Source organism: Dryobates pubescens, chromosome 23, assembly GCF_014839835.1.
Source record: "Dryobates pubescens isolate bDryPub1 chromosome 23, bDryPub1.pri, whole genome shotgun sequence".
In the NCBI taxonomy this organism is placed as follows: domain Eukaryota; kingdom Metazoa; phylum Chordata; class Aves; order Piciformes; family Picidae; genus Dryobates; species Dryobates pubescens.
The window spans coordinates 3,645,512-3,671,784 of NC_071634.1; the positions used below are offsets into that span (position 1 = coordinate 3,645,512).

The following is a 26,273-nucleotide window of genomic DNA, read 5'->3' on the forward strand; positions in this document are numbered from 1 at the left end:
CTTTGCAGGTGGTTTATGTAGGGAGCAGGACATTATGGGATCAAATACACAGCTTCCTGCGTCCACCCACTGGGATGGACCCTTGGGACACCAGAGGTGTGCCTTCTGTAGCAGCAGCAGGGGGGCACCCAGCCTGAACCACCACAGAAGCCTTGGATTCCAATTCCAGGATGAAGACTGACACTGGCTGTGAAGATGGAGGAAGACTTCTTTCACACCAACCAAGAATCTTTTACTCATGGCTTGCAAAATGCCAAACATTTGTATTAAACATTACACAACAAGAAGGAACAGAAGTTGCTATTATCCTGCTTTGAAGATGTGAGAAATAATTCTTCTCTAAAACAGAATAAAAATAATATTCTTTAAAAGGGATAAGACTTTAAGAAGCTGGGGAAAAAAAAAAACAAACACAAAAAGGCCAGTAAAGACCAGAAATGGGATCATAACTCTGAAAAATGATTGCAGAAGACCTCTCTGTGATTGTAACTAACACAGAAAAAATGAGGAAATATGCTAAAAGACTCCTACCGAGTTTGGGTCTATTTAGGTAATGCCTCATTCAGCTGCCACCCAGCAAATTCCAAAATGGGGAAAGACATGCAAGCTTCTCAGGAGAATTCTGAGTTTTACTAAAGATAAAGCTGATGTAAAAGATGATTTCTGGCCATGATATACATATCAGCATCACAGAATGCCTGGGCCTGGAAGGGAAGTCTGGAGATCGTTGAGCCCAACCGACTGCCCGAGAAGAGTCATCTGGGGCAGGTCACACAAGAATGCATCCAGGTGGGATTTGAAAGTCTCCAGAGGAGGAGATTCCACAACTTCTCTGGGCAGCTTGCTCTAGGGCTCCAGCATCCTCACAGCAAAGTAGATTCTCCTCATACTGACCACAAGCCCCACGAGGAGAGGCTGCGGGAGCTGGGGTTGCTTAGCCTGGAGAAGAGGAGGCTCAGGGGAGACCTTCTTGCTCTCTACAACTCCCTGAAGGGAGGTTGTAGCCAGGAGGGGGTTGGTCTCTTCTCCCAGGCAACCAGCACCAGAACAACAGGACACATTCTCAAGCTGTGCCAGGGGAGGTTTAGGCTGGAGGTGAGGAGAAAGTTCTTCCCAGAAAGATTAATTTGCCATTGGAATGTGCTGCCCAGGGAGGTGGTGGAGTCACTGTCCCTGGAGGTGTTCAAAACAGGCTTGGATGTGGCACTTGGTGCCATGGTTTAGTCATGAGGTCTGTAGTGATTGGTTAGACTTGATTTTTGAGGTCTCTTCCAACCTTGGTGATTCTGTGTGTGTGTGAAACCTCCTGTGTTCCAACTTATGCCCATTGTTCCTTGTCCTATCACTGGACACCACTGAAAAGAGCCTGGCCCCTTCATCCTGACACCCACCTCTCAGATATTTATTGACAGTGATCAGATCCCCTCTCAGTCTTCTCTCCTCCAGACTACACAGCCCCAGAGCTCTCAGCCTTTCTTTATAGCAAATATGTTCAAGGTAACTTCTGCAGAAAACAGCAAAGGCTGAAAGATGTAAGGTAAGACTTAAGGTAAAACTGCACTTGCACAGCACCCTCCAGAGCTCCTACTGCTTTCTGGCTCTTTGCCATCTCATTCCCCGTACATCATTTCAGATGGGAAAATTGCTATCAGCGACTTTCAGAAATGAAAATATATGGTGTGACTCAGAAGTTTCTCTCTCAGCCAAAAAAAGCTGGAAAGGAGAAAAAAAAGATGGACTTGCACCTGAGGCAGAGGGGGAAGGGGGGGGAATAATGAATACTAGAATATTATAGTGCATTTGAAAGATCCATTAAGCTCAGTTTTTAATTGAGGAGACAGTAAATAAAAGACTGGCTGAAAATAATCAGATTAAATTAATGATTTAGGGCCTTCATGCTTTCATCTGTCAGGCTCTTGAAAATCATGTGTCACAAATTAGTATAATTAATGTTTTGCACCTTTTGTATCAGGTTGCTAGTGATCTATTCATCCTCTCTATGTACCATGATTCAATCAAATGGGCAAAAATCACTGGAATATTGAGATATTTGTGTGCAGCCCGGGGTACAAAAACCTCATCTCCCTCTTGCTTTCTCTTACACAGACTGAATGTGAAATGTTACAGCTTCCTACTTGTGCTATTTAAGTGGTTGACTATCTTCACACCAGTGGATGTCAAGGTAACTCAGCGCGTAGCTCAAATACGCTGTATGATTAGAGGTTTGATATTATGCAGCACTGTAAGTACAGGGGTCAGTACCAGCTGTTTCCTCTGTGCACTTCACATTTGATAATGGAAACCAACAAAATTACCAAGGACCCTTCTGTTGAAAGGGATGTCCTTTGATATTGTTATTATCTGAGTGGGATAACACAAAGCCCCAGCGCTTCTCTCCCACAGAAAGCCTCCTCAGCTGTATTGGCGTCCCAGCAAGAATAATTATCCCGCTGAGGAAGTCAGACTCCGAGTCAAATGAAGTATCATTATTGCTTCTGTCTCATTTTCCCTTCACCTATCTGAAAAGTTCTCTATGTTAATTTCCTTGCTCTTTTGCTAACACACGTTGCTGAGTGCCTTCCTCCTCCTCCCGACATTATGGCTACAGCAATTTTTGCAACCAAATTATATCCGTGGGACTTCTCAGTCATGTCAGAAGCAGAGGTTTCAGATCTCGTGGCTGCTCTTAACTGTTTCCTTGGGCAGAGGGAAATGTACAGATGCCTTTAAATGACAGCACACAGCATGTGTTGGAAAGGTGACAGCTGCTGCACACTCTGCATACCTATGGGTAAGAATTGTACTCGTTTTCATCAGAAGCAAAGGAAAATAAACAAACTTGAATCATAGAATCAAACAGGCTGGAAAAGACCTCAAAGATCATCAAGTCCAACCTGTCATCCAAGACCTCATGACTACTAGACCATGGCACCAAGTGCTACGTCCAATCCCCTCTTGAACACCTCCAAGGACGGTGACTCCACCACCTCCCTGGGCAGCACATTCCAATGGCCAATTACACTTTCTGGGAAGAACTTTCTCCTCACCTCCAGCCTAAGCCTCCCCTGGCACAGCTTGAGACTGTGTCCTCTTGTTCTGCTGCTGGTTGCCTGGGAAAAGAGACCAACCCCCACCTGGCTACAACCTCCCTTCAGGGAGTTGTAGAGAGCAAGGTCTCCTCTGAGCCTCCTCTTCTCCAGGCTAAGCAACCCCAGCTCCCTCAGCCTCTCCTCAAAGGGCTGTGCTCCAAACCCCACCCCAGCCTCATTGCCCTTCTCTGGACACACTCAAGAGTCTCAATGTCCTTCTGACCCCAGCCTGTAGCTCTGCATGGAGTTGTTGTGGCCAAAGTGCAAAACCCAGCACTTGGACTTGTTGAATGCCATCCTGTTGGACTCTGCCCATCTGTCCAGCCTGTCATAGTCCCTCTGTAAAGCTCCCCTGCCCTTTAACAGATCCACACCTGCCCCCCCGAACTTGGTGCCATCTGCAAACTTACTGATGATGGACTCAATCCCCTCATCCACATCATCAATAAAAGTATTGAATAGGCCCAACACTAAGCCCTGATGGGCCACCACTAGCGAGTCATTTAATTCGGTCCTTCAAAGGGTACAACCATGGAATTATACACTACAAGGAGGGACATCACACAATTTTTTGCTCTATCATAAAATGTTCTCATTATAAAGCAAGGGTGTGACTTTCTCACCTAGGTATAATGATCCAGGCATCAGGGTGGTATCACTAGCCTGGAAGTCCCTTGTTTTTCAGAGGCAGGCCCTCTAACCTACAATCCTTTTGCCTGCAAGAATTATGGGCACAGATCAAATCCTGACTTTTCCTCCCTTCCCTACCTTGTGCTTTTCAAGCATGACCTATTGTAAAGAGATTAAGGTTTACAGAACTCTTTTTTTTCCTCCTGAACTTTTCAAGTCTTGGAAGCACTTCAGGACCATCAAAACACAAGTTTTTTAACCTGTGTACTGTGAAAGGGAACTTGCTGTTAAGATTACACTTTCATGCTAAAATCCTTTTCTCGCGTTCTTATAAGGCTCTTAAGCAGTTGTCCTCAAGGCTGCAGTTCCTCATGCTTGCTCTGAGGCTGTAGGGGAAAAAAAAAAAGCACTTCCTGGAACTTTGAAGAAAATCCACTTAATTATTTGATTTGATTTTCAGCAGTCCAAGCTTGGAAATCAGGCAATAAACCCACCAACTTTTCACACTGAGCCGTGAGGCCAATTTTCCTTTATTATCACAGAGACCAAGGATTTTCTGCTAAAACACGATCCACACATTTGTTAGAATGCTCTTCTCAGGGAGCAGTGAGGTGGCTGGAGATAAAGTTCCAAAGAAAAACCCAAACTAAAGTATTAGAAGCTATTTTCAAACAGTGAGGAAACTTTTTATTCGGATTATGGTATTTTGCTGGGTAAGATCTGGGTATTTGCTGAATGATCGTATTATTGTACTTATCTAACCCACTCCAGCTGATCCTGCTTGGCCTGCAGTAGGAATAGTGTGGACAGCAGGAGCAGGGAAGTCATTGTGCCCCTGTACTCTGCATTGGTTAGGCCACACCTTGAGTCCTGTGTTCAGTTCTGGGCCACTCAGTTTAGGAAGGACATTGAGACACTTGAAGGTGTCCAGAGAAGGGCAATGAGGCTGGGGAGGGGTCTGGAGCACAGCCCTGTGAGAAGAGGCTGAGGGAGGTGGGGTTGCTTAGCCTGCAGAAGAGGAGGCTCAGGGGAGACCTCCTTGCTCTCTACAACTCCCTGAAGGGAGGTTGTAGCCAGGTGGGGGTTGGTCTCTTCTCCCAGGCAACCAGCACCAGAAGGGGACACAGTCTCAAGCTGTACCACAGGAGGTTTTTCTCAGGAGAAAGTTCTTCACAGAGAGAGTCATTCATCACTGGAATGTGCTGCCCAGGGAGGTGGTGGAGTCCCCATCCCTGAAGGTGTTCAAGAGGAGATTGGATGTGGCACTTGGTGCCATGGTTTAGTCATGAGGTCTGTGGTGACAGGTTGGACTGGATGATCTTTGAGGTCTCTTCCAACCTTGGTGATACTGTGATACTGTGACTAGGTGATCTTTTGAGCTCTCCTCCAAACCCTACCATTCTATGATCCAACCTAATATTTATCTAGTGTTTTGGCACTAGAGATTTTTTCCAGTGTCTCTTCTCCTTCATAGCTAAGCTCAGGTTTTTCCCCAGGGAAAATGATGACTGCGAGTATTTACTTTCTGTATCCCCATCTACAGGAAATGTTGAATTTTCTCCTTGCGCACAGGAGCTGTCAATAAGTTAAAAAGAAAATAATGAGTAGTAAACTAAAAATAAAACAAATCCAGTCCCATATATACTTGACATTCAGCAGCAGCATTACAAGCACATAAAAATAACTTCACTTAAAATTCACTCTAAAGCCTTCTCTTCTCTCAGCAGCCCTCCCAGACTCTCCTAGCCCTCCCAGCCTGCTCTGTCCCTATTCAAAGCATCACTTGATTTCTGCCACCAGCCATTCTGTAGCAAAAGGTTCCAGCAAGAGATGCAAATTCTGGTCAAGTAACAACTATCCTGGGGGACCCAAACATAGGCTTTATCTGACCTTGCTAGTTAGCTCCAGGATGTATTTTGACAGAAAAATACTTTAAAGCCTTACAGGTCATCCAAGGCTTGGACTATAGGTGTGAAAACCCAATAACAAGAGATACTGAACTCAACTAAAACAGCAAAAGGTGCATTACAGGATCACAGGGTGCTAGGGGTTGGAAAGGACCTCTGGAGATCTTTGGGTCCAACCTCCCTGCCAGAGCAGAACCGTAGACCCCAGCAAAAGTTGCCCAGGAACACATCCAGACAGGGATGGAAAGTCTCCAGAGAAGGAGACTCCACAACCTCTCTGGGCAGCCTGCTTCAGTGCTCTGGGACCCTTATAGGAAAGAAGTTCACATCCAATGCTTCTTGTCCTATTGCAGGGCACAAGTGAGCAGAGGCTGTCCCTGTTGCTTCCTTCCTAACCACCAGCCTTCAGATATTGAAAGACATTGATTAGATCCCCTCTCACTCTTCTCCTCTCCAGACTAACCAGCCCCAGGTCTCTCTGTCTCTCCTCATCAGGCAGTGCTCCAGTCCCTTCATCATCCTTGTAGCCCTCTGTCAGACTCTCTCAAGCAATATTCCAGGTAGGGCCGTGGTCATAAAGAGGAATTGCTGGGTAAAGAGGTGGTATAGAGATGAGAATACAGATGACTACAGTTAATGAGGGGAAAAATGCCTATAGGAAGAGATGGAAGGACCTCATCTAACAGCTTAAACTTTGGGAGTGGTTGGATCCAAATGTGTAAGTATCCACATGGAGAACACATTCACTATAAAGAAGGTCCTTCTTAAAGGTGCAGAGAAGATGTGGAACAAACTGTAAAGGGGGAAGAAAACATGAAATACTAATCCCTGGATTACAGATAGAGTAAGAAACCTTACTACTAAGAGAAATTTAATTGAATAGAATAAACCAGGTTGGAAGAGACCTTCAACCAATCCAACCCACCTAACCAACTAAACCATGGCACCAAGCACCCCATCAAGTCTCCTCCTGAACACCTCCAATGATGGTGACTCCACCACCTCCCTGGGCAGCCCATTCCAACGGGCAATCACTCTCTCTGTATAGAATTTCTTCCTAACCTCCAGCCTAAACCTTCCCTGGCACAGCCTGAGACTGTGTCCTCTTGTTCTGGTGCTGTCAGTTCCTTGGTGTAATTGATGATGGATGGGTATCACTGCAAGGTTTCTAATCAAAACACCACAGAATCACAGGATGGAAGGGACCTCAAGGATCATCTGCCCCAACTTTTGTAGGTAATAGTGGAGTTGAAATAAGCTGGCCCAGCACCCTGTCAAGCTGAGTCTTAATACTATCCAGTGGAGGGAAATCCACTTCTTCCCTTAGGAGATGATTCCAGTATCTCATGAGCAAATATTTTCTTCTGGAGTCCACTGGGAATCTCCCCAGCAGTAACTTATCCTCATCACTCCTTGCTTTTAAAACGGGCCTCCTTGTACAAAGAGAGCCTCCACCCTTCTGATGGCCACTCTTTATGTACTGGAATGTGATCGTAAGGTCTCCCCTAAGCCTTCTCCTCTCAAGGCTGAAAAAAACCCAAATCATGAAAGAGGCCCCAACAGGATAAAAAACCATGGGCTGGAAATAAAAAGGAGATGGAGGAGTATTGTTCTTCCTAAATAACACAAGACCCCAGGGCATTGTAAACCTGCTAAGGGAAATGGATGGGGGTGCCACTAAACACAGTGTGGTGCAAAGCTCCCTGTCCATCCCTCTGCCACATGTCAGTACCTCTAACCAGGAAAATGTAGGCAATAAGGATTATTTTGACAGCCATGCACTATCAACTAAATGGCTTCAATCTTGCCACTGCTGTTAGAAGCAGTTGGATCTACCTATGATGGGTGGCATCATCACAACCACTACACTTTTTAGACACTGGCTGATGGAACACAGGGAATAAAAACAGAGTAAAATCCACTGTGACCCACATGTAGCAGAAGTTAAAGGGAAATAGACACTCCTGTACAACTCCAACAGCTCCAACTGCTGTGACTTCAGTTCCAAATGAGGACCTTTCTTGATCAGAATTTCTTCTTTCACATCACACCTTGAGTCCTGTGTCCAGTTCTGGGCTCCTCAATGTAAGAAGGACATTAAGATACTTGAAGGTGTCCAGAGAAGGGCAACAAAGCTGGGGAGGGGTCTGGAGCACAGCCCTGTGAGGAGAGGCTGAGGGAGCTGGGGTTGCTTAGCCTGGAGAAGAGGAGGCTCAGGGGAGACCTTATTGCTCTCTACAACTACCTGAAGGGAGGTTGTAGCCAGGTGGGGGTTGGTCTCTTCTCCCAGGCAGCCAGCACCAGAACAAGAGGACACAGTCTCAAGCTGCAGCAGGGGAAGTTTAGGCTGGAGGTGAGGAGAAAGCTCTTCCCAGAAAGAGAGATTGGCCATTGGAATGCACTGCCCAGGGAGGTGGTGGAGTCCCTGTCCCTGGAGGTGTTCACAAAAGGCTTAGATGTGGCGCTTGGAGGCATGGTTTAGTTGGCAGGAGATGTTAGGTATTGACTAATAGGTTGGACTTGAGCTCTGATGTCTTTTCCAACTTGGTTGATTATCTGATCAGTTTCAAAACTTCAGCATGAAATGTGCCACTCTTCCCTTAAGTCTTTGACTTGGCTTTTCTTGGGACACCTGGTGACTTTTTTGAGCCTGTCTGAATGTTCTCCTTGACATCTCACACTCTACTTTCTCTTGTCAGTTTCCTCAGAAGTACTTGCTGCTTGTACTGAACTTTTTGGCTTCTTAAGTAGTTCTGGCCCCTCTACCTGTCCTGCATGCTGGAAATGATTCAATCATGGATGACAAATTCCTTCTTTCTATGCTAATAAAAGCTGTTTGTTTGATTTCCTACTTTGTAGTGGATTTGCAGTACCAACATTGCTTCTCATATTTCATCCTGTCTTTTACCTCTCACCATGCCCCTTATTTCTCTCCCATTTCATACTCTAAGACAGGTTATTTGATTAAACTCTTCTTTTTTTCACACTGAAACCTAAGATGCATATGTAGAAGCCCAGCTCTTAATATTTACAGATTGAATTACACCCATAATAATACATGAGTGAACAATGGCCAAGATGCTAAACATTTGGCATCCTGCTACAACAGGGTAGTAAAATGTTGTGGAGTGGCAAAAACTAATCCAGATAGAGCTTCTGGAGTACAGGCTGAACTACCCTTTTAAAAGAACTATTGGCAAAGCATTAGTTATGGTTAGGGCTAGTTACCGGTAACAAAAAACCACTATACAATGAGGTATGAGAGTGCAAATCAAGAATGGGGGTAGCTGGGTGAGGCTGCCTACAAAATATCCCCTTAAAATAAATAACATTCTCCCCATCTTCAAAGGCAAATATTGCCTGCAGATGCTCACAGCTGGCAGCTGGAATTGGGTCTGCATTGCACTGCACAAACTGAAATGAAGAGATTGAGAAGTTCATGGGTAGAAGCCACTTTGAACAGTGAAAGCAATCTTGAATACTAATAAAAGCCTTACTTATCCAGTACCCATCCTACCCCCTGAAAGAAAAGAAACTACAAGAAGCCAGCTGTGGCACTGGTTGTATTTCTACCTGATACAGCATCACCACCTTAGCCCAAAGAGAAGGGTTTGCTCAATGATGTAGCTTAGTACAGACTGCCCTACCTGCTCTAACAAATCCTTCTTCTGGTTCCTAGCAAGAGCAGTCACTGGGAGAGGAAAAAGTAGTCTGATAATCATTGTCCTGCTGACACATGAATAAAAAAGCAAGGTCCATCATATGACTTTCAGAAGGACAGGCAGTTACCATCTCCTTTTATTAACCTCCCTCAAAGATTAATACCACTTGATAAACTTCCCACTTAAAAATCACATCCCTTTTTTTTGTTTTGTGGGCAAGAGATCACTTTCTTCCTCACTGCCAAAAAACTAATAGGTTGCTCAGTGCAAAATGCTGCTAATAAATCTCATCTGCTAAGCAAAGAGGCTTTCCTATTTGCTACTTAGTGAAAAGAAACGTTAGAATATCCCCAACCTAAGAGAAACTGAAGGTAGGTAAACTCCACACCTGCCAGGCTTGATGTGTAGCTGCTAAACAGAGTGGGCTGAGCTGCTGCACAGCTTGGAATTTTACACTGCATGATCACACAGGTGCCATGGATTCTTCTGACAACTTGAGAGCAATGCCTCTGATAACAACCAGTTTACCTTCCCTTGTTGATGAGAGAATAATTAAGGAAGGCTTGTATCTGTCTCAGAAGCCTCCACTTGCTTTCATCTTTTCCCTGATGGAAAGGATGATATGCCTGGAAATAGAAGTCATGCCTAGAAATAGCAGTCGTGTCTGGAAATAGAAGTGTTTCAGTTCAAAGAAAAGATATTTAAGTTTCGGAGCCTCCCTTCCACCAACAGGTTCACATACTCACCCCTTCAAAGCAGTGCAAGAGTTAGGAGATGATTTCAGATAGGAACACAGAATCATTTTGGTTGGAAAAGACCTTTAAGATCATCAAGTCTAACCATTCTCTAGCTCTACCAAGGCTGGTGCTAAACCATGTCTCTCAGCACCACATCTCTGCCTCTCTGAAATACCTGCAGGGATGGGGATCCAACCACCTCCCTGAGCAGCCTATTTCAGTCTTTGAGAACCCTTTCAGTCAACAAGTTTCTTCTAATGTCCAACCTAAACCTCCCCTGGTACAACCTGAGGCCATTTCCCTGTAACCAGGGAGAAGGTACCAACAACTGTGATGTTGGATGGCATCATGGCGGGCTATGATTATCACTCCAAACAACTGGCTAGAAGGAGCTAAATCCATAATTTAGGTAATCAGTTCATTAAAATGGTACCAAGAACTCTTGACTGATTGGATATTGGGAAGAAGTTGCCTGGGGAGTTGGTGGAAGCCTCATCCCTGGAGGGTTTTTAAGGGCAGGCTGGATGTGGCTCTGGGCAACCTGATTTAGTGTGAGGTGTTCCTGCCTATGGCAGGGGGGTGGAACTGGGTGATCCTTGAGGTCCCTTCTAACCCCAACAATTCTATGATTCTATGGCTGTTATTAGCAAGGTTGAGATCACACAGAGTGCTGTGTGACTGGATTGTATGAGATAGTAGACTGAAATAGATACTAGAGTTTGTAGGAGTCATTTTATTTTGGGTAAGTGTACCACATGAATCACAGAGCACAGCAGCATGACCAGACTGGAGAAGCAAGTCCCTAGCTAAGCAGGTGTTATTCACTAGAAAAAATATTTTTAAGGCATTACTCAGTGATTAAAAAGGGAGTAATTGGATTTCATCTCTTTTACAGAGGCCATAAATAAGCATGGTTAAAAGTTAATTATCTTCTAAAAACAACAAACCCACTTAACTGGAAAGTATTGGGAAATTACTAGGGATAAGTTATGATTTTTTTTTCCTGTAAGGAGTAAGCCAGATACTCCTCATTACAATAATTGAGTATAGAAAGAAAAGATATGCTAAAGAACTTCAGAAGAAAAAAAAAGAGGTTAAGAAGTGGCCAAAGTAGAGTTTCATTTATAGAAAAACCTCCAGTGCACAGGGTCATTCTACCCCTGTGCACTACGCTGGTTAGGCCACACCTTGAGTCCTGTGTCCAGTTCTGGGCCCCTCAGTTTAGGAAGGATGCTGACTTGCTGGAAGGTGTCCAGAGAAGGGCAACAAAGTTGGTGAGGGGTTTGGAACACAAGCTCTATGAAGAGAGACTGAGGTTGCTTAGCCTGGAGAGGGGGAGGCTCAGGGGTGACCTTCTTGCTCCCCACAACTCCCTGAAGGGAGGTTGTAGACAGGCAGAGGTTGGTCTCTTCTCCCAGGCAACCAGCACCAGAACAAGACAGTCTCAAGCTGCACCAGGGGAGGTTTAGGCTGGAGGTTAGGAAGAAATTCTACACAGAGAGAGTGATTGCCCATTGGAATGTGCTGGCCAGGGAGGTGGTGGAGTCACCATCATTGGAGGTGTTTAGGAGGAGACTTAATAGGGTGCTTGGTGCCATGGTTTAGTTGATTAGATGGTGTTGGATGATGGGTTGGACATGATGATCTTGAAGGTCTCTTCCAACCTGGTTTATTCTATTCTATTTTTCTATTTCTTTTTCTTCAATGCTTCAAACCATGGAGTCATTTGCTAGCAAAGGATGAACCCTAGGAGGTCAGATGCCAGACCAAGCACTGCACTGGCTTTATGCCCAAAGCCCCCAAACCAGAGACAAATTCAAGTGAACATGGAGCTGCTGCAGCAATTTAGGGCTCCTTTTTTATTTTATTCATCTTCCATTCTTGTTCTGTGATGGAAGTAAGAGAACCACCATTACCCACAGGCTGCTACCTTGGTGTTGCATTTGCTTATTATGTACATTACAGAAACATGGGAACAAAGAAAATTATCCTGTAACACTTCTGGTGTTACTTTGTGGCCAGCAGGAACAGGACAGTGATTGTGCCCCTGTACTCAGTACTGGCAAGACCATACCTCAAATCCTGGGCTCAGTTTTGGGGCCCTCTCTACAAGAAGACCATTGAGGTGCTGGAGCTGGTCCAGAGAAGGGCAACAAAACTGGGGAAGGGTCTGGAGAACAGGACTGGTGAGGAAAGGCTGAGGGAATTGGGGTTGTTTAGTCTGGAGAAGAGGAGGCTGAGGAAGACTTCATTGCTCTCTAGAGACTCCCTGAAAAGAGATTGGAGTGAGCTGGGGGTTGAGCTCTTCTCCCTAGGATCTGGGGATCAAACAAGAAGAAATGGCCTGAAATTATTCCAGGGGAGGTTCAGGTCAAATATAAGGAAAAACTTCTTTGCTGCAAGAGTGGTCAGGGATTGGAACAGGCTACCCAGGATGGTGCTGGAGTCACTTTCCCTAGAGGTGTTCATGGCACACATGGCACTTTGGGACGTGGTTTAATGGCCACGATGGTGTTAGGTTGAAAGTTGGACTTGATCTTGGAGGTCTTTTCCAACCAAAACAATTCTATGAGTTGTAGAAGATTAGTAATCTAAGAATAAAGGAGAGGACCAAAAGGATAATGCCAATAGTCTAACAGATTCTGCCATGCTTGTTGACCCAGTTGTTTATCAGTGAGAAGAAGAACTAATTGGAATCAGAACTATATTGGCCAAGCAGCCCTTAGATAAGGAAGCTCCTCCTCTTCCAGCTGCCCTGGATTTCAGGGTTTTGTCAGACATGGAGGGATCAGCATCCAGGGCCTTCAGTATTTGCTATAACCAAGTTCTGTTACCAAACTCTGTAATTTCACCCATGTTTCCACATTAACAATGCAGCCTACAGATCACAAGAAGGTTCTACAACTGCTTCCTCCTACAGATCTTGCAGGCCTCAGAGATGGACCCATATTGCCAGAAGGCAGAGATGGCTTTTGGATGAAAGCAATCTCAAAAACAAAGACAATGATCATTCAAGTCCTTTAATAGCCTGTTTCAGAGACAGGTACACAGGAGGCTCAAAAAGTCACAAAGCAGCACTTTCAGAAAGGGTGAGGGTGGAAAAATCAGCTAATTTGATTTCATTTCAGTGTTCATCTAGAAACCAGAAGGTGAACCTGGCACAGATCCCAGTGGACTACCACTATCCAGTAGCTAATGTAAGTAAAGAAGCCAGCATAAAGAGTTCACCAATGGCACAGCATGACCTGAAAGCTTTCGCCTGAAAGACTTTGTCCCAAAGACACATTACACCTCCAAGGTGAGGAGATGGACTAACTAGATGTGGCTGCAGCAGGGACTCAGAAGAAATAAAGGCAAAGAGTTGGAAGGTTTTGATGCTCTTCAGTGCAGATAATTGGAGTCGTCGCTTTCAGCTCCCATCAATATACTCATGGTGTTTACTAGGAATGAAGAACATCTGCTGCCCACGCAGGGAAGAAAGGCCAGAGATGGAAATTAAAGCTAAAATGAGCAGATGAAACACTAGGACACAGAAGCAGCCCACAGCTTTAATTTCAAACAAAAATCTCTCAACTTGAAGAGCTTGAATTAAACTCATCTGAGATCACCTTAACACTCCTTGCTGGGAACAAAGGATTGCTGTCTGCTACATGTTATTTCTTAGCTAGCTTAACATCAGCCACAAGAAGAAAAGCTGATCAGCCTGTAAGAGGAAATCCAGGCCTGTATGCATTTTTCATGCTAGGAGCTGGATACAGCAGCTAGGGAAGAATATTGACATTTTTACTTCATTACAAGAAACAAAGAGCTAGTTGCATACTCCGATAATGCAGTGATGTGAACTCAAACCAAAAAAACAACAAGAAGAACATTTCAAGTACAGGCACTGTTTGTAAAATATATCAGTAGGGAACAGTGTTCCTTGAACTAAAGTTGCAGAAATAAATGAGCCTTCCCCCCCCTGCCCCTTAAGCCTGTTTCTCTAGGTTTTGTCTGCCTTGACTGAAAACCCAGCTCAGTTCATAAACTTGTACAATATTCACAAGAGCCCAAGCCAAGCATTACACAGAATCAGAGAATTGTTAGGGTTGGAAGGGACCTCAAGGATCAGCCAGTTCCAATCCCCCTGCTATGGGGCTCACAGCCACATCCAGCCTGGCTGCAAAAACCTCCAGGGATGAGGCTTCCACCACCTCCCTGGGCAACCTGAGCCAGTGTCTCACCACCCTCCTAGGGAACAACTTCTTCCTGGCATCCAATCTGAATCTACTCATTTATATTATTTTTCCACCCACCCCAGTCCTATCACTCCCTGACACCCTCAAAAGTCCCTCCCCAGCTTTCTTGTAGCCTCTTTCAGATACTGGAAGGCCACAATAAGGTCTTCTCAGAGCCTTTTCCTCTCCAGACTGAACAGCTCCAACTCCCTCAGTCTGACCTCATAGTAGGGGAGCTCCAGCCCTCTGCTCATCCTCATGGCCCTTCTCTGGACACCTTCCAGCACCTCCAGATCCTTCCTGTAATAGAACTGGACACAGTGCTCCATGTGGGGTCTCATCAGATCAGAGTAGAGGGGAGACTCCCTTGACCTGCTGATTATGCTTCTCTTGATGCAGCCCAGAAAGCCAATCACATCCTGGGCTGCATGTGCACACTGGTGGCTCATGTTCCTCATATATGAAGATCACTAGTACCCCCTGAAAGGGAGCTAGAGTGCCATGTTGTAAACTGTCAGAGCTCCATTGACCTCAAGTGTATTGCAGAGACATACAGAAGGTCTCCACTGCTCAAGAGTAAGTCTGCCTTTGTTTCTTATGGACTGAAGACTGCATGCCTTGCTGAGATACACTTCTGGAGGGCAAACACACAAGGTTGGATATATTACTGCAGTGAGGGCAGCGGGACACTGCAACAGGGTGCCCAGGAAGTTGTGGATACCCCCTCCTGGAGGTGTTTGTCTCTGCCCATGGTAAGTAGGTTGGAACTGGATCATCCTTAAAGCCCTTTTCAATTCAAGCCATCCCATGCATCGGTGATGTGAATCCAGATCCAACTCCCTGTTGACCACCACAGTACAATTCTCTTTCACACTTTAGCCCCTCTCCTCTCATTACCAAATTAAGTAAGCAGGGGTCACTGAGCAGGCCCAGTGGCTTGTTTGTGTGCTGTGCATACTAGCAGTGCTTTTGCCCTTCCCATTTTGCCATATTCATGACAGGAAATCATACAGCACCAATTTGAACTAGGAAGGTATGACAAATTGGTTTTGGAAAGCAAAGGGTAGCCCATATTGTGTCTTATGAAGAAGTGCAAACAAACTTTTGTCCCCACTGGACACTGCAAAATAAAAAGAAAGAAAAACCAAACCAAACAAGAACCCCAACCAACCAACCAACCCACTACAAACCAAACAACCAACAAACCCTCCCTCAAAGCAGCTATGACATGGATCTTCTCCCAAGTAACCAGTGAGAGCATGAGAGGAAATAGAATCCTAGAATGCTAGGGATTGGAAGGGACCTCCAGAGATCATCCAGTCCAACCTCCCTGCAAAGCAGGACCGTTTAGGGCAGGTCATACAAGAACATACCCAGACAGGTTTTGAACATCTCTAGAGAAGGAGACTCCACAACCTCTCTGGGCAGCCTGCTCCAGGGTTCCAGCTTCCTCACAGTAAAAAAGGTTTTCTCCACATGTGGACCTGCAATATCCTGTGATGGAGTTCACGTCCATTGCCCCTTGTCCTACTACTGGGTATCACTGAAAAGAGCCTGGCTCCATCCTCCTGACAGCCACCCTCCAGATATTTGGTAGATATTGATTAGGTCTGCTCCAGGTCTGTCTTTCCTTGTAAGAGAGATGCTTCAGTCCCTTCATGACCCTCATAGCCCTCCATTGAGCTCTCTCCAGTAGTTCTCTGTCCCTCTTAAACTGGGGAGGCAAGAACTGTACTATTCCAGGTGTGGTCTAACTAGGTCTTAAGTTAGACCAGGGGAGGTGTAGATTGGGTATTAGGAAAAATTCTTTCCTGCAAGAGTGGTCAGGCACTGGAACTGCCCGGGGAGGTGGTGGACTCACCAATCCCCAAAGGTGTTAAAAAGATGTGTGGAAATAGCACTTTGGGACATGGCTCAGTGGCCATGGGGGTGTTGGGTTGATAGAATATAGAACAAATACATAGAATAAACCAGGTTGGAAGAGACCTTCAAGATCATCGCGTCCAACCCATCAACCAATCCAACACCACCCAAACAACTAACCCATGGCACCAAGCACCCCGTCAAGTCTCCTCCTAAAAACCTCCAGTGATGGTGACTCCACCACCTCCCCAGGCAGCCCATTCCAATGTGCAATCACTCTTTCTGTATAGAACTTTTTTCTAACATCCAGCCTGAACCTCCCCTGGCGCAGCCTGAGACTGTGTCCTCTTGTTCTGGTACTGCTTGCCGATGGTTGGACTTGATGGACTTAGGGGTTTTTTTTGCAATCTTAATGATCCTGTAAGGTATTTACCAGACTCCTGCAAGCCTAATGGACAAAGACTATATATAAAACAGAAGCAGAAATGCTGCTGTTTAGCTTCACCTACTACAAATTACCATTCAACCCTGCAATGCTATTGATTAGCTTGCACTGTGTCAAACTGTAACCACCATAAACCACTGCCTAGCACTGGTCTTCCACCAGCCAAACATTCTTAGGAGATAACTGTGATTATTTTGGGTGCCTGCAGAAATCTTTCTGTTTGCAGGAGATGAAACTGATAGATGATAGATAGGTGCAGGCTTTTAGGAACTTCTTCAGCCCAATTATCTCATGCAAAATTGGTAAGGCACTGCCTTCTCAAAACATTATTTTTAGCTGTTTCAAATTCAGTGCTGCAACAGTTCAGGCTGGAGAACAAAAATCTCCTTCATTTCAGTTTTATTGGAGAGAGAGGAAACAAAGAGTTGGAAGGAAGAACAATGCAACTGGATTTAACTTGCAAATGTTCACTGATCACCAAATGGTGAAAGTCTTCCATAAAAATGCTTAACCTCCCCCCAAAAAAACTGAAAATATTAATAGAACTCAAACTTCTCTACCTTGTGAGGATAGAAAGACTGATTAATTTAACCAGAAGGCCTTATAATGTCAGTTTTCACAGTACCTTATTAAGCTTCACACATGTTGGGGCTGTTCAGTCTGGAGAAGAGAAGGCTCAGAGGTGACCTAATTGTGGCCTTCCAGTATCTGAAGGGGGCTCCAAGAAGGCTGGGGAGGGACTGCTCAGGATCTCAGGGAGTGATAGGACTAGGGGGAATGGAATGAAGCTGGAGGTGGGGAGATTGAGGTTGGAGGTGAGGAGGAAGTTCTTCCCCATGAGAGTGGTGAAGCCCTGGAATGGGTTGTCCAGGGAGGTGGTTGGGGCCCCGTCCCTGGAGGTGTTTAAGCCCAGGCTGGATGAGGCTCTGGCCAGCCTGACCTAGTGTGGGGTGTCTCTGCCCATGGCAGAGGGATTGGAACTGGATGATCCTTGTGGTCCCTTCTAACCTTGACTGATACTATGATGCTCCCTATTGAAAGCAAACAGCTTTCTCTTGTGGCTCTTCAGTTTGCTGGATGCTGAATTTCCTCTCCCAAGAAAAATTGCTTAGAATGAATCATTTAATTCTTCAAGAAACAGTCCAGAGGACTAACAGTTAAACCAAAGAAGCTTTTACTAAATAGAATAATAAGAATTAATAAATTAGCTGCCATACAGTGCTTTGATAGATGCCTTGAATACATCTGAGCTGATTTATCAGCCAAGTGCCCTTGTGTGGTGGGTATTAGAATTATCTGTCATTAACCTTATGCTACAAATGAAGGTTCCTGGTTATGGAAGTTAAATGACTTCCCAAGGTCACATCTGAAGCTGGCAATACAAGTCAGGCATTTAGTGACTTTCAATCATTGGAGACGATTTTGTTAAGGAAAACATTAAAGGGATTTATGAGGTAAGGATCATGACCTGGAAAGGCACCATCACTTCTCTAACATCAGTTTTGGAGGCCAAAGAATACATAGAATACATAGAATACATAGAATAAACCAGGTTGGAAGAGACCTTCAAGATCATCGCGTCCAACCCATCAACCAATCCAACTCCGCCCAAGCAACTAACCCACAGCACCAAGTACCCCGTCAAGTCTTCTCCTAAAAACCTCCAGTGATGGTGACTCCACCACCTCCCCAGGCAGCCCATTCCAATGTGCAATCACTCTTTCTGTATAGAACTTTTTTCTAACATCCAGCCTGTATCTCCCCTGGCGCAGCGGGAGATGATTGATGAAATATAATTTGAAGCAAAGAAGTTAGCAATCCAAGGCTGGACTGGTACCATTTAAACTCTGGTTTACTATCTATCTATATCTATCTATCTGCACACATATATATACACATTAACCTTAAGTATCTCTATGACAACATGAGTCATTTGGGATGATTTACATCATAGTTCAGCTGGGCCTCATTCTTGAGATGCTCTGCCTTCTTGGACTCTAGAGGCAGACTGAGTCAAGAAGGCATCTAAACATCATCACAAAGGATCTCAAGTTTAATGGGATGACACCTCACTCAGGTGAGCTCCCATCATAACCCACAGACAAAAGTGGTTGCAAGTGAATCATAGAATCTCAGAATGTTAGGGGTTGGAAGGGACCTCCAGAGATCATCCAGTCCATCCTCCCTGCCAAAGCAGGATCACCTAGGGCTGGTCACACAAGAATGCATCCTGGTGGGTTTTGAAAGTCTCCAGAGGAGGAGACTCCACAACCTCTCTGGGCAGCCTGCTTCAGGGCTCCAGCACCCTCACACCAAAGAAGTTTCTCCTTATGTTGAGGTGGAACTTCCTTTGTTCTAGTTTATACCCATTGTTCCTTGACCTATCATCAGATAACACCAAAGAGCCTGGCACCTTCATCTCAACACCCACCCCTCTGATATTTATAGACATCGATAAGGTCCCCTTTCTTCTCCAGACTAAGCAGCCCCAGGTCTCTCAGCCTCTCTTCACAGGGTGTCTAGAAAAATGACTATTCATCTTTTGCTGTTATTTTCAAACAAGGCACATGTCAAGCCAAGTGACAAAAAGCAAAAGACACAATGTTGTGGTAGGAGGAGAGGAAGGGAAAACACATAAATAATGAAAAATTGCTCTTAAGAGAAGATTTAAGGGGTTGGCAGTCTGGGTTACAAAAGAAAGTTAACTTCCACAAGGCTCACTTACAGCCTGTATTTTTGAGAATGTATTGCCTGTGCCATTTCTATTCATCAAATATGAAGAAATGCCTTTTGGTCATTTTTCTTTCCCCCCCTCAGAAGGTTAAAATGTAGCTATTACATAAAGAAGTATTAAAACATGGGTTATTTTTCCTGACCTTTTGATAGACTTTCTATTGAGCTTGGCAAGACAGCCCAGAAACTCAGATTCTGATTTTAAAAGTAATGATTAATATCACAGAGTTTTCACAGCATTGGATTTGCTGTGCCAAATGCCTTTACCATAAGCAAGTGCAACTCGACGCACTTCAGTGGAACTGTGTTTGCATATATTAGCAAGCAATCCTGGCCCCATGCCTGGGGAAGGATCTTACATTTCATAGTCACTTGATCATGCCTCATCTTTAAACTGCTTTTTACTATCTGCAAGATACTTGACCCACAAAGCCATAGGAGCCCAGCTGCTACGACTCCACTGGGCATCATTAAATGAAAATGAAGAAACTTGTCTTAAGTGCAGAAAGTCTAGTGGACAAGGGGCATCCATCTATCCAGATTTTTCTTGTCCAGTCTCAAGAAGCTGAAACTTCAGTTTCAAAATTCCTCTGGCACTAGAATTTGATTTCTTCAAGATACTTTAATACCCAGCCCAGAAAAAAATTAAATCCTTAAAGACAGAAGACTAGGCTCCATCTAGAAGAACTGACCCTTGGAAAAGGACTCAGTAGTACTAGATGTCAGAGACTCACAAGAATCTGTTTCTAATTGCAATGGGCTGCCTGAGGAGGAGGTGGAGTCACCATCACTGGAGGTGTTCAGGAGGAGACTTGATAGGGTGCTTGGTGCCATGGGTTAGTTGATTAGGTGGTGTTGGATGATAGGTTGGATGCAATGATCTTGAAGGTCTCTTCCAACCTGGTTTATTCTATTCTAATAGTATAGAACAACCTAAATGGAATAAAAATATTAGTCAAGACATATAATGACCATGAGGGCAGTGAGGTGTTGGAACAGGTTGACCAGAGAAAGCTGGGGAGGTTCCAACCTTGGAAATGTTCAAAGCCAGGTTGGATGTGGCCTTGAGCAACCTGGCGTGGCTGAAGGTGTCCCTCCCTGGGGCACGGGAGTTGGAACTGGATGAGGCAACCAGCACTAGAGCAAGAGGACACAGCCTCAAGCTGTGCCAGAGGACGTTTGGGCTGGAGGTGAGGAGAAAGGTCTTCACAGAAAGAGTAATTGGCCACTGGAACATGGTGCCCAGGGAGGTGGTGGAGTCACCATCCCTGGATACATTCAGAAAAGGATTGGATGTGGCACTTGGTGCCATGGTTTAGTTAGTCATGAAGTGTTAGGTAATAGATTGGACTTGATGATCTCTGAGGTCTTTCCAACTTTGTTGATTCTATGATCTTTAAGGTCCCTTCCAACCCAAATTGTTCTATCATTCCATGATCTATTGTTACTACCATCATTGTTTTATTGGTGAGGTATCTATAAATGACAACATGACACTCAAAATGAGCATCCAAACTAGTTTGGTCTAAAGTACAATTCCAGTACAATGTTAGACTTATAAACCCCAAATTAAATAACCATAGCCACTCTTGTTGGGTTTCTTCTAGCTCAATGAGAGTTATTTTGAGTTTTGGTTTGTTTTCCTTGTAACTATAGCCTTTTAAAGGTAGTTTTCTTTCTCTCCTGTCATTATGAGAAACTAGAAACTCTCTAAAAAGGAACACTGAGTTACTTTTGGCTTTTTTATAATGCTATTCAACCTGTAATTGCAACAATTGGTTCCAAATCCACAGAGAAAGGGAGTCCTGTAATGATAACCATGTGTTCAGTGTCTCTTATGGATAAGGCCACAAACTCTGAAAGCCACTGCAATACCCCAATGAAAGTTGTGGAGAGGTTATCTGGCCACTTCTTTCCTCTTTAGATACCTACTGGCTATTTATCTTTTCATTGCCACAGATCCAGTCATCAGGCAGCAGTAACAAACTTTATTGTATTCAGCATTGGACTGAATCCATCCAGAGCTTTTAAACCCCAAGACCTACCTTTAGGTGCCTACAACTTAATTGCCACAGCAAACATCTAACTCCCAGACTCTGAATGAGGTACTCTGACTCCCATGGAAAGAGTGAGATGCTCCAGTACACCACTTTACTCCCACTACAAATACTTCCTCAGACACATTTTGTCAGGGATCTCTCTAGCTTTAATCAGTTCCAACCAAGAAACTCACAGCCCCTACTCTTTGCTCAGGTGCTGGTGAATTTGGACAATACCTGTTTTAAGAACAGAAAGCATCCAAAGGTGTAGTTCAACGCTTGTCAAACCAGTAGCATTTTCCTCTGCTAAAGACTGCATGGCATGGCCAGAGAGAAAGGACGTTGCAAAGGGGCTACACACTCTTCAACACAATGCTGGGACAGAACAGCTAATGATGCCACAGAATAGTACCAAACAAACCACTGGGTTCTGTGTGTCTTCAAGAAATGCAAGCATTTTTCATAGTTACTGATCTGTTAAAAGGCAAACTGTGAGAACATTATCATTATTTTATTAGAAGGCCATTCAAGGAGCACCCAAGTGCCAATCATTGTGTTTTACAACCCTCATGGTAAACCAGAACTATTTCAATATCATTCCTGAAGACGGGAAATTACCATTTGTTGTCTTTACGCAGCACATCTCCTCAGAAAGACATCTCTCTACCTGTAATACTGACTTTTCAGAAGTATGGTCTTAAGGCTATGCTTTCTATGTCCTCACCCCTATTTCAGTTCAGCCTGACAAGCTTTTAGGTCTAGAGCAGCCTTTGGCCAGCACCATACACTACAGTACCACAATGCTCCGTGAAGCACCTGTGTGGCTTCTTCCTTGAGAGAGACTAAGTCCTATGCTACTGTTAGCAAAACTGAGCTGAAATGCACTACTTTTTGCTCATGACTTTTGACAAAATACCAGAAATAGCATCTTTAACATGCTCAGTTGCTTTACTGCCTACTAAACCACAGCACATGCTCCTCTCTGCCACTCATCCAGACTTCTGCTGTGCGATCACCAGGATAAAGCTGACCAAAACTCATGAATCCTCTACTACAGAGACACGACCCCACACATTCCAGCCAGCATAGAATTTTCCCTGCAGAGGCAAGATGGAAGCCCAGTTGTCAGTAAGGTCACTTACCTCAACTAACTTGTTGGCGTGTTCACGGAAGACCTGAGCATACTCCTTCACCTCTTTCTCATTACCGCTTTTTGCAGCCTCAATGAGAACCAGTAATGGGACATTGGTCTCCAGGAATGAGTCTGATATATGATCCATTACTGCCTTCCGTAGCTGTGACAAAAGAAAACAGAGCAGTAAATAACAGCAGCATTATCAACACACAGTCCCACTGCATTCTTTGGCTGCTTACATCTAAGCACCAACGTGCTGCGCCTCTCGGCACTGAATGAGAGTTTGGCTCTTTTTGCTTTCTTTTGAGGAGAGACTGAGGGAGCTGGGGCTCTCTAGCTTGGGGAAGAGGACACTAAAGGGTGACTTCATTCATGTTTATAAAGACATGCAGGGTGAGTGCCAAAGGGATGGAGCCAGGCTCTGCTAGGTGATGCCCCATGACGGCACAAGGGGCAATGGTGGAAGTTGTGGCATAGGAAGTTCCATGGAAACAGGAAGAAACAATTTTTCACTGTGGGGGTAACAGAACACTGGAACAGGCTGCCCAGGGGGGTTGTGGAGTCACTTTCTCTGGAGAGATTAAAAACTTGTATGGATAAGTTCCATTGTGATCTGGTGTAGGTGATCCTGCTCTGGCAGGGGGCTTGAACTGGATGAGCATTCAAGGTCCCTTCCAGCCCCTAACATTCTGTCATTCTTTCCACCGAGTTTTTGTATTTGCAGCAAGCATACAAATAGCAAACACTCCAGGGCCTCAGCTCTGCCAAACCCTCCTGAGATTCATGCTGACATATATTTGGTTCTACTGGTCTGGAAGGATCTATACAGGACAAGAGTGATTAACCACACAATACATTGCAAATTGATGAGAACCGAAAGCTGCATGCTACTTTAAAACACAGTCCAGCTCACTTGAAAGCCAAATATGGATTAAGGAGATAAACTTCAAATAACCATTAAAAATATTAGCCTGAGTGTTTCTAAGCCTTCTCCACATCCTTCAACTGAACAGTACTCCATGTAGCAATGAGGATTTGAGTATGATAATGATTAATGAGATTTAACACATCCCTTGTGCTTCACATTCCCTTCCAAATACCTTCAACAGGAACGAACAGAATCATAGCAAGGTTTGGGTTGGAAGAGACCTTAAAGATCACATCTAGTTCCAACCCCCTTGCCCCCAGTCCTCACCCAATCTTTCTTCGAACACCCCCAGGGAGGGGGCATCCTCAACCTCCCCAGACAATCTGTTGCAGTGTCTCACCACCCTCACTATCAATAATTTCCTCCTAATCTCCAGTCTCAATCTCCCCTCTCCCAGCTCAAAGCCATTGTCCTATCACTACAAGCCCTTGTCAAAAGTCCCTCCCCAGCTTTCTTGTAGCCCCCTTCAGGTACTGGAAGGCCATTTCAGGAACAGAAAACCTCTGTAAGCATTTTCCAGGTGAAATGGAAAGTGTATTACATTTTATTCTAAAGGAGAAAAAAGATAAACATGCAAAAAGTTACTGAGGATGAAACATCAGTTATTGCATAAAACAACACCCATCTGAAACAGTATTACTGGGAGACTGATCACAGAATCACCAGGGTTGGAAGAGACCTCGAAGATCATCGGGTCCAACCTGTCACCACAGACCTCATGACTAGACCATGGCACCAAGTGCCACACCCAATCCCCTCTTGAACACCTCCAGGGATGGTGACTCCACCACCTCACTGGGCAGCATGAAGAATAAGAAGCAAGTGGTATTATGATAAGCAATATCACAGTATCACTAAGGTTGGAAGAGACCTCGAGGACCATCGAGTCCAGCCTGTCACCACAAACCTCATGACTAGACCATGGCACCAAGTGCCACATCCAATCCCTCCTTGAACACCTCCAGGGATGGGGACTCCACCACCTCCCTGGGCAGCACATTCCAATGACCAATTACTCTCTCTGGGAAGAACTTTCTCCTCACCTCGAGCCTAAACCTCCCCTGGCACAGCTTGAGACTGTGTCCTCTTGTTCTGGTGCTGCTTGCCTGGGAGAAGAGACCAACCCCTTCCTGGCTACAACCTCCCTTCAGGTAGTTGTAGAGGGCAATGAGGTCTCTCCTGAGCCTCCTCTTCTCCAGGCTAAGCAACCCCAGCTCCCTCAGCCTCTCCTCACAGGGCTGTGCTCAAGGCCTCTCCCCAGCCTTGTTGCCCTTCTCTGGACACCTTCAAGTGTCTCAACTTCCTTCCTACACTGAAGGGCCCAGAACTGGACACAGGACTCAAGGTATGGCCTAACCAATGCAGAGTACAGGGCAGAATGACTTCCCTGCTCCTGCTGGCCACACCATTCCTAATACAGGCCAGGATGCCATTGGCCCTCTTGGCCACCTGGGCACACTGCTGGCTCACGTTTAGGTGTCTGTCAGTCAGCATCCCCAGGTCTCTCTAGCTTCTTCTCTACCTTGCTAATAACTACTAATTAACATCAAACTCCACCAAAATGTGAAAGATAGCCAGAAAGAGGACCGAAATCTGAGGCAACTCCTCCTAGAAACTGAATTGCTGTGTGTGAATACAGATCAGAAACATTTTTAAGGTGTTTTCTCCAGCCTTTTTTTTTTCGGTTGTTAGGAATGAAAAACTGAGGACTCAAAACACAACATGCTGTGAGCTATTCAGCCTGGAGGTCTGGCTAACCATTAGTCTCTTCAAATCATGCATTTTTAGTTAGATGAAACATCAGGAAAGGTAATTTTCTCTATTTTGCAGTGCAGACAAGAAAGCTCTAGCAAGACAAGGTGTCATCAACGCACCAAATCACACTGAAGGCTGGTATATTGTTAGGCCCTGTAAATGCATGATCCCAGCTGCATTTGCTGGTGTCAGCCCTATTTGAAGAAGAAGAAAGTCGGCTTTGAATGTTTCCATTCACCCCCTGAGTGGTGCAGCACAAAACAAGCAAAGCAAGGGAGCTTATTGTTTGCAGGAGATACTCCTTGTAGTTCTCTCGCAATTAAAGCGGGCAGCTTATTAAGAACTGCAATACTTAATTCCCATTAAAAATTAATTCTACTCAGATTCCACCTGGAAAGTATTTTTTCCACTGCCAAATTAATTAATTACACTAACACAGTAGCAAGGGGAGGAGGCAACACAAAAAGAGAATGGATCCAACAGCTAGGAAGCTGGCGTGTGGCTGTCGCTGCCTGTCACACTGCATACCTTCTTTCTCAGCAATCTGCTGATACTCACTCAATGACTCTTATATTGTCCTTGTATTGAAGCTCTTTCAGACCATCCTTTGGGGCTGTTCACACAGTGTCAACAAGATCCTGATCCATGAATAGTGCTCACCAGAACAAGAGGACACAGTCTCAAGCTGCGCCAGGGGAGGTTTAGGCTGGAGGTGTGGAGAAAGTTCTTCCCAGAAAGAGGAACTGGCCATTGGAATGTGCTGCCCAGGGAGGTGGTGGAGTCACTGCCCCTGGAGGTGTTCACAAAAGGATTGGATGTAGCATTTGGAGCCATGGTTTATTTAGTCATGAGGTGTTGGGTGATAGGTTGGACTTGATGATCTCTGAGGTCTTTTCCAACCTTCTTGATTCTATGATTCTATCGTGGCACTGGTGAGGCCACACCCCAAACACCGAGTTCAGTTTTGAGCCCCTCACTACAAGGACATCAAGCTGCTGGACCATGTCCAGAGAAGGGCAATAAGGTTGGTGATAGGCCTGGTAGACAAGACTTTTGAGGAAGGGCTGAGGGAACTGGGGTTGTTTAGTTTAGAGAAGAGAAGGCTGAGGGGAGACCTCACTGTCCTCTACAAC

At 44.9% G+C, this 26,273-nt stretch overlaps 1 protein-coding gene across 2 annotated transcripts in view; it reads right to left on the minus strand.

The window, feature by feature from the left end:
• Positions 1-26,273, minus strand: part of CTNNA2 (catenin alpha 2) — a 698,580-nt gene that overhangs the window by 130,542 nt on the left and 541,765 nt on the right. For both annotated transcript variants that reach the window (XM_054172387.1, XM_054172388.1), the window contains one exon: positions 22,465-22,617. In XM_054172387.1, coding sequence (XP_054028362.1) covers positions 22,465-22,617 — 153 coding nt within the window. The remainder of the gene's footprint in view (positions 1-22,464; positions 22,618-26,273) is intronic.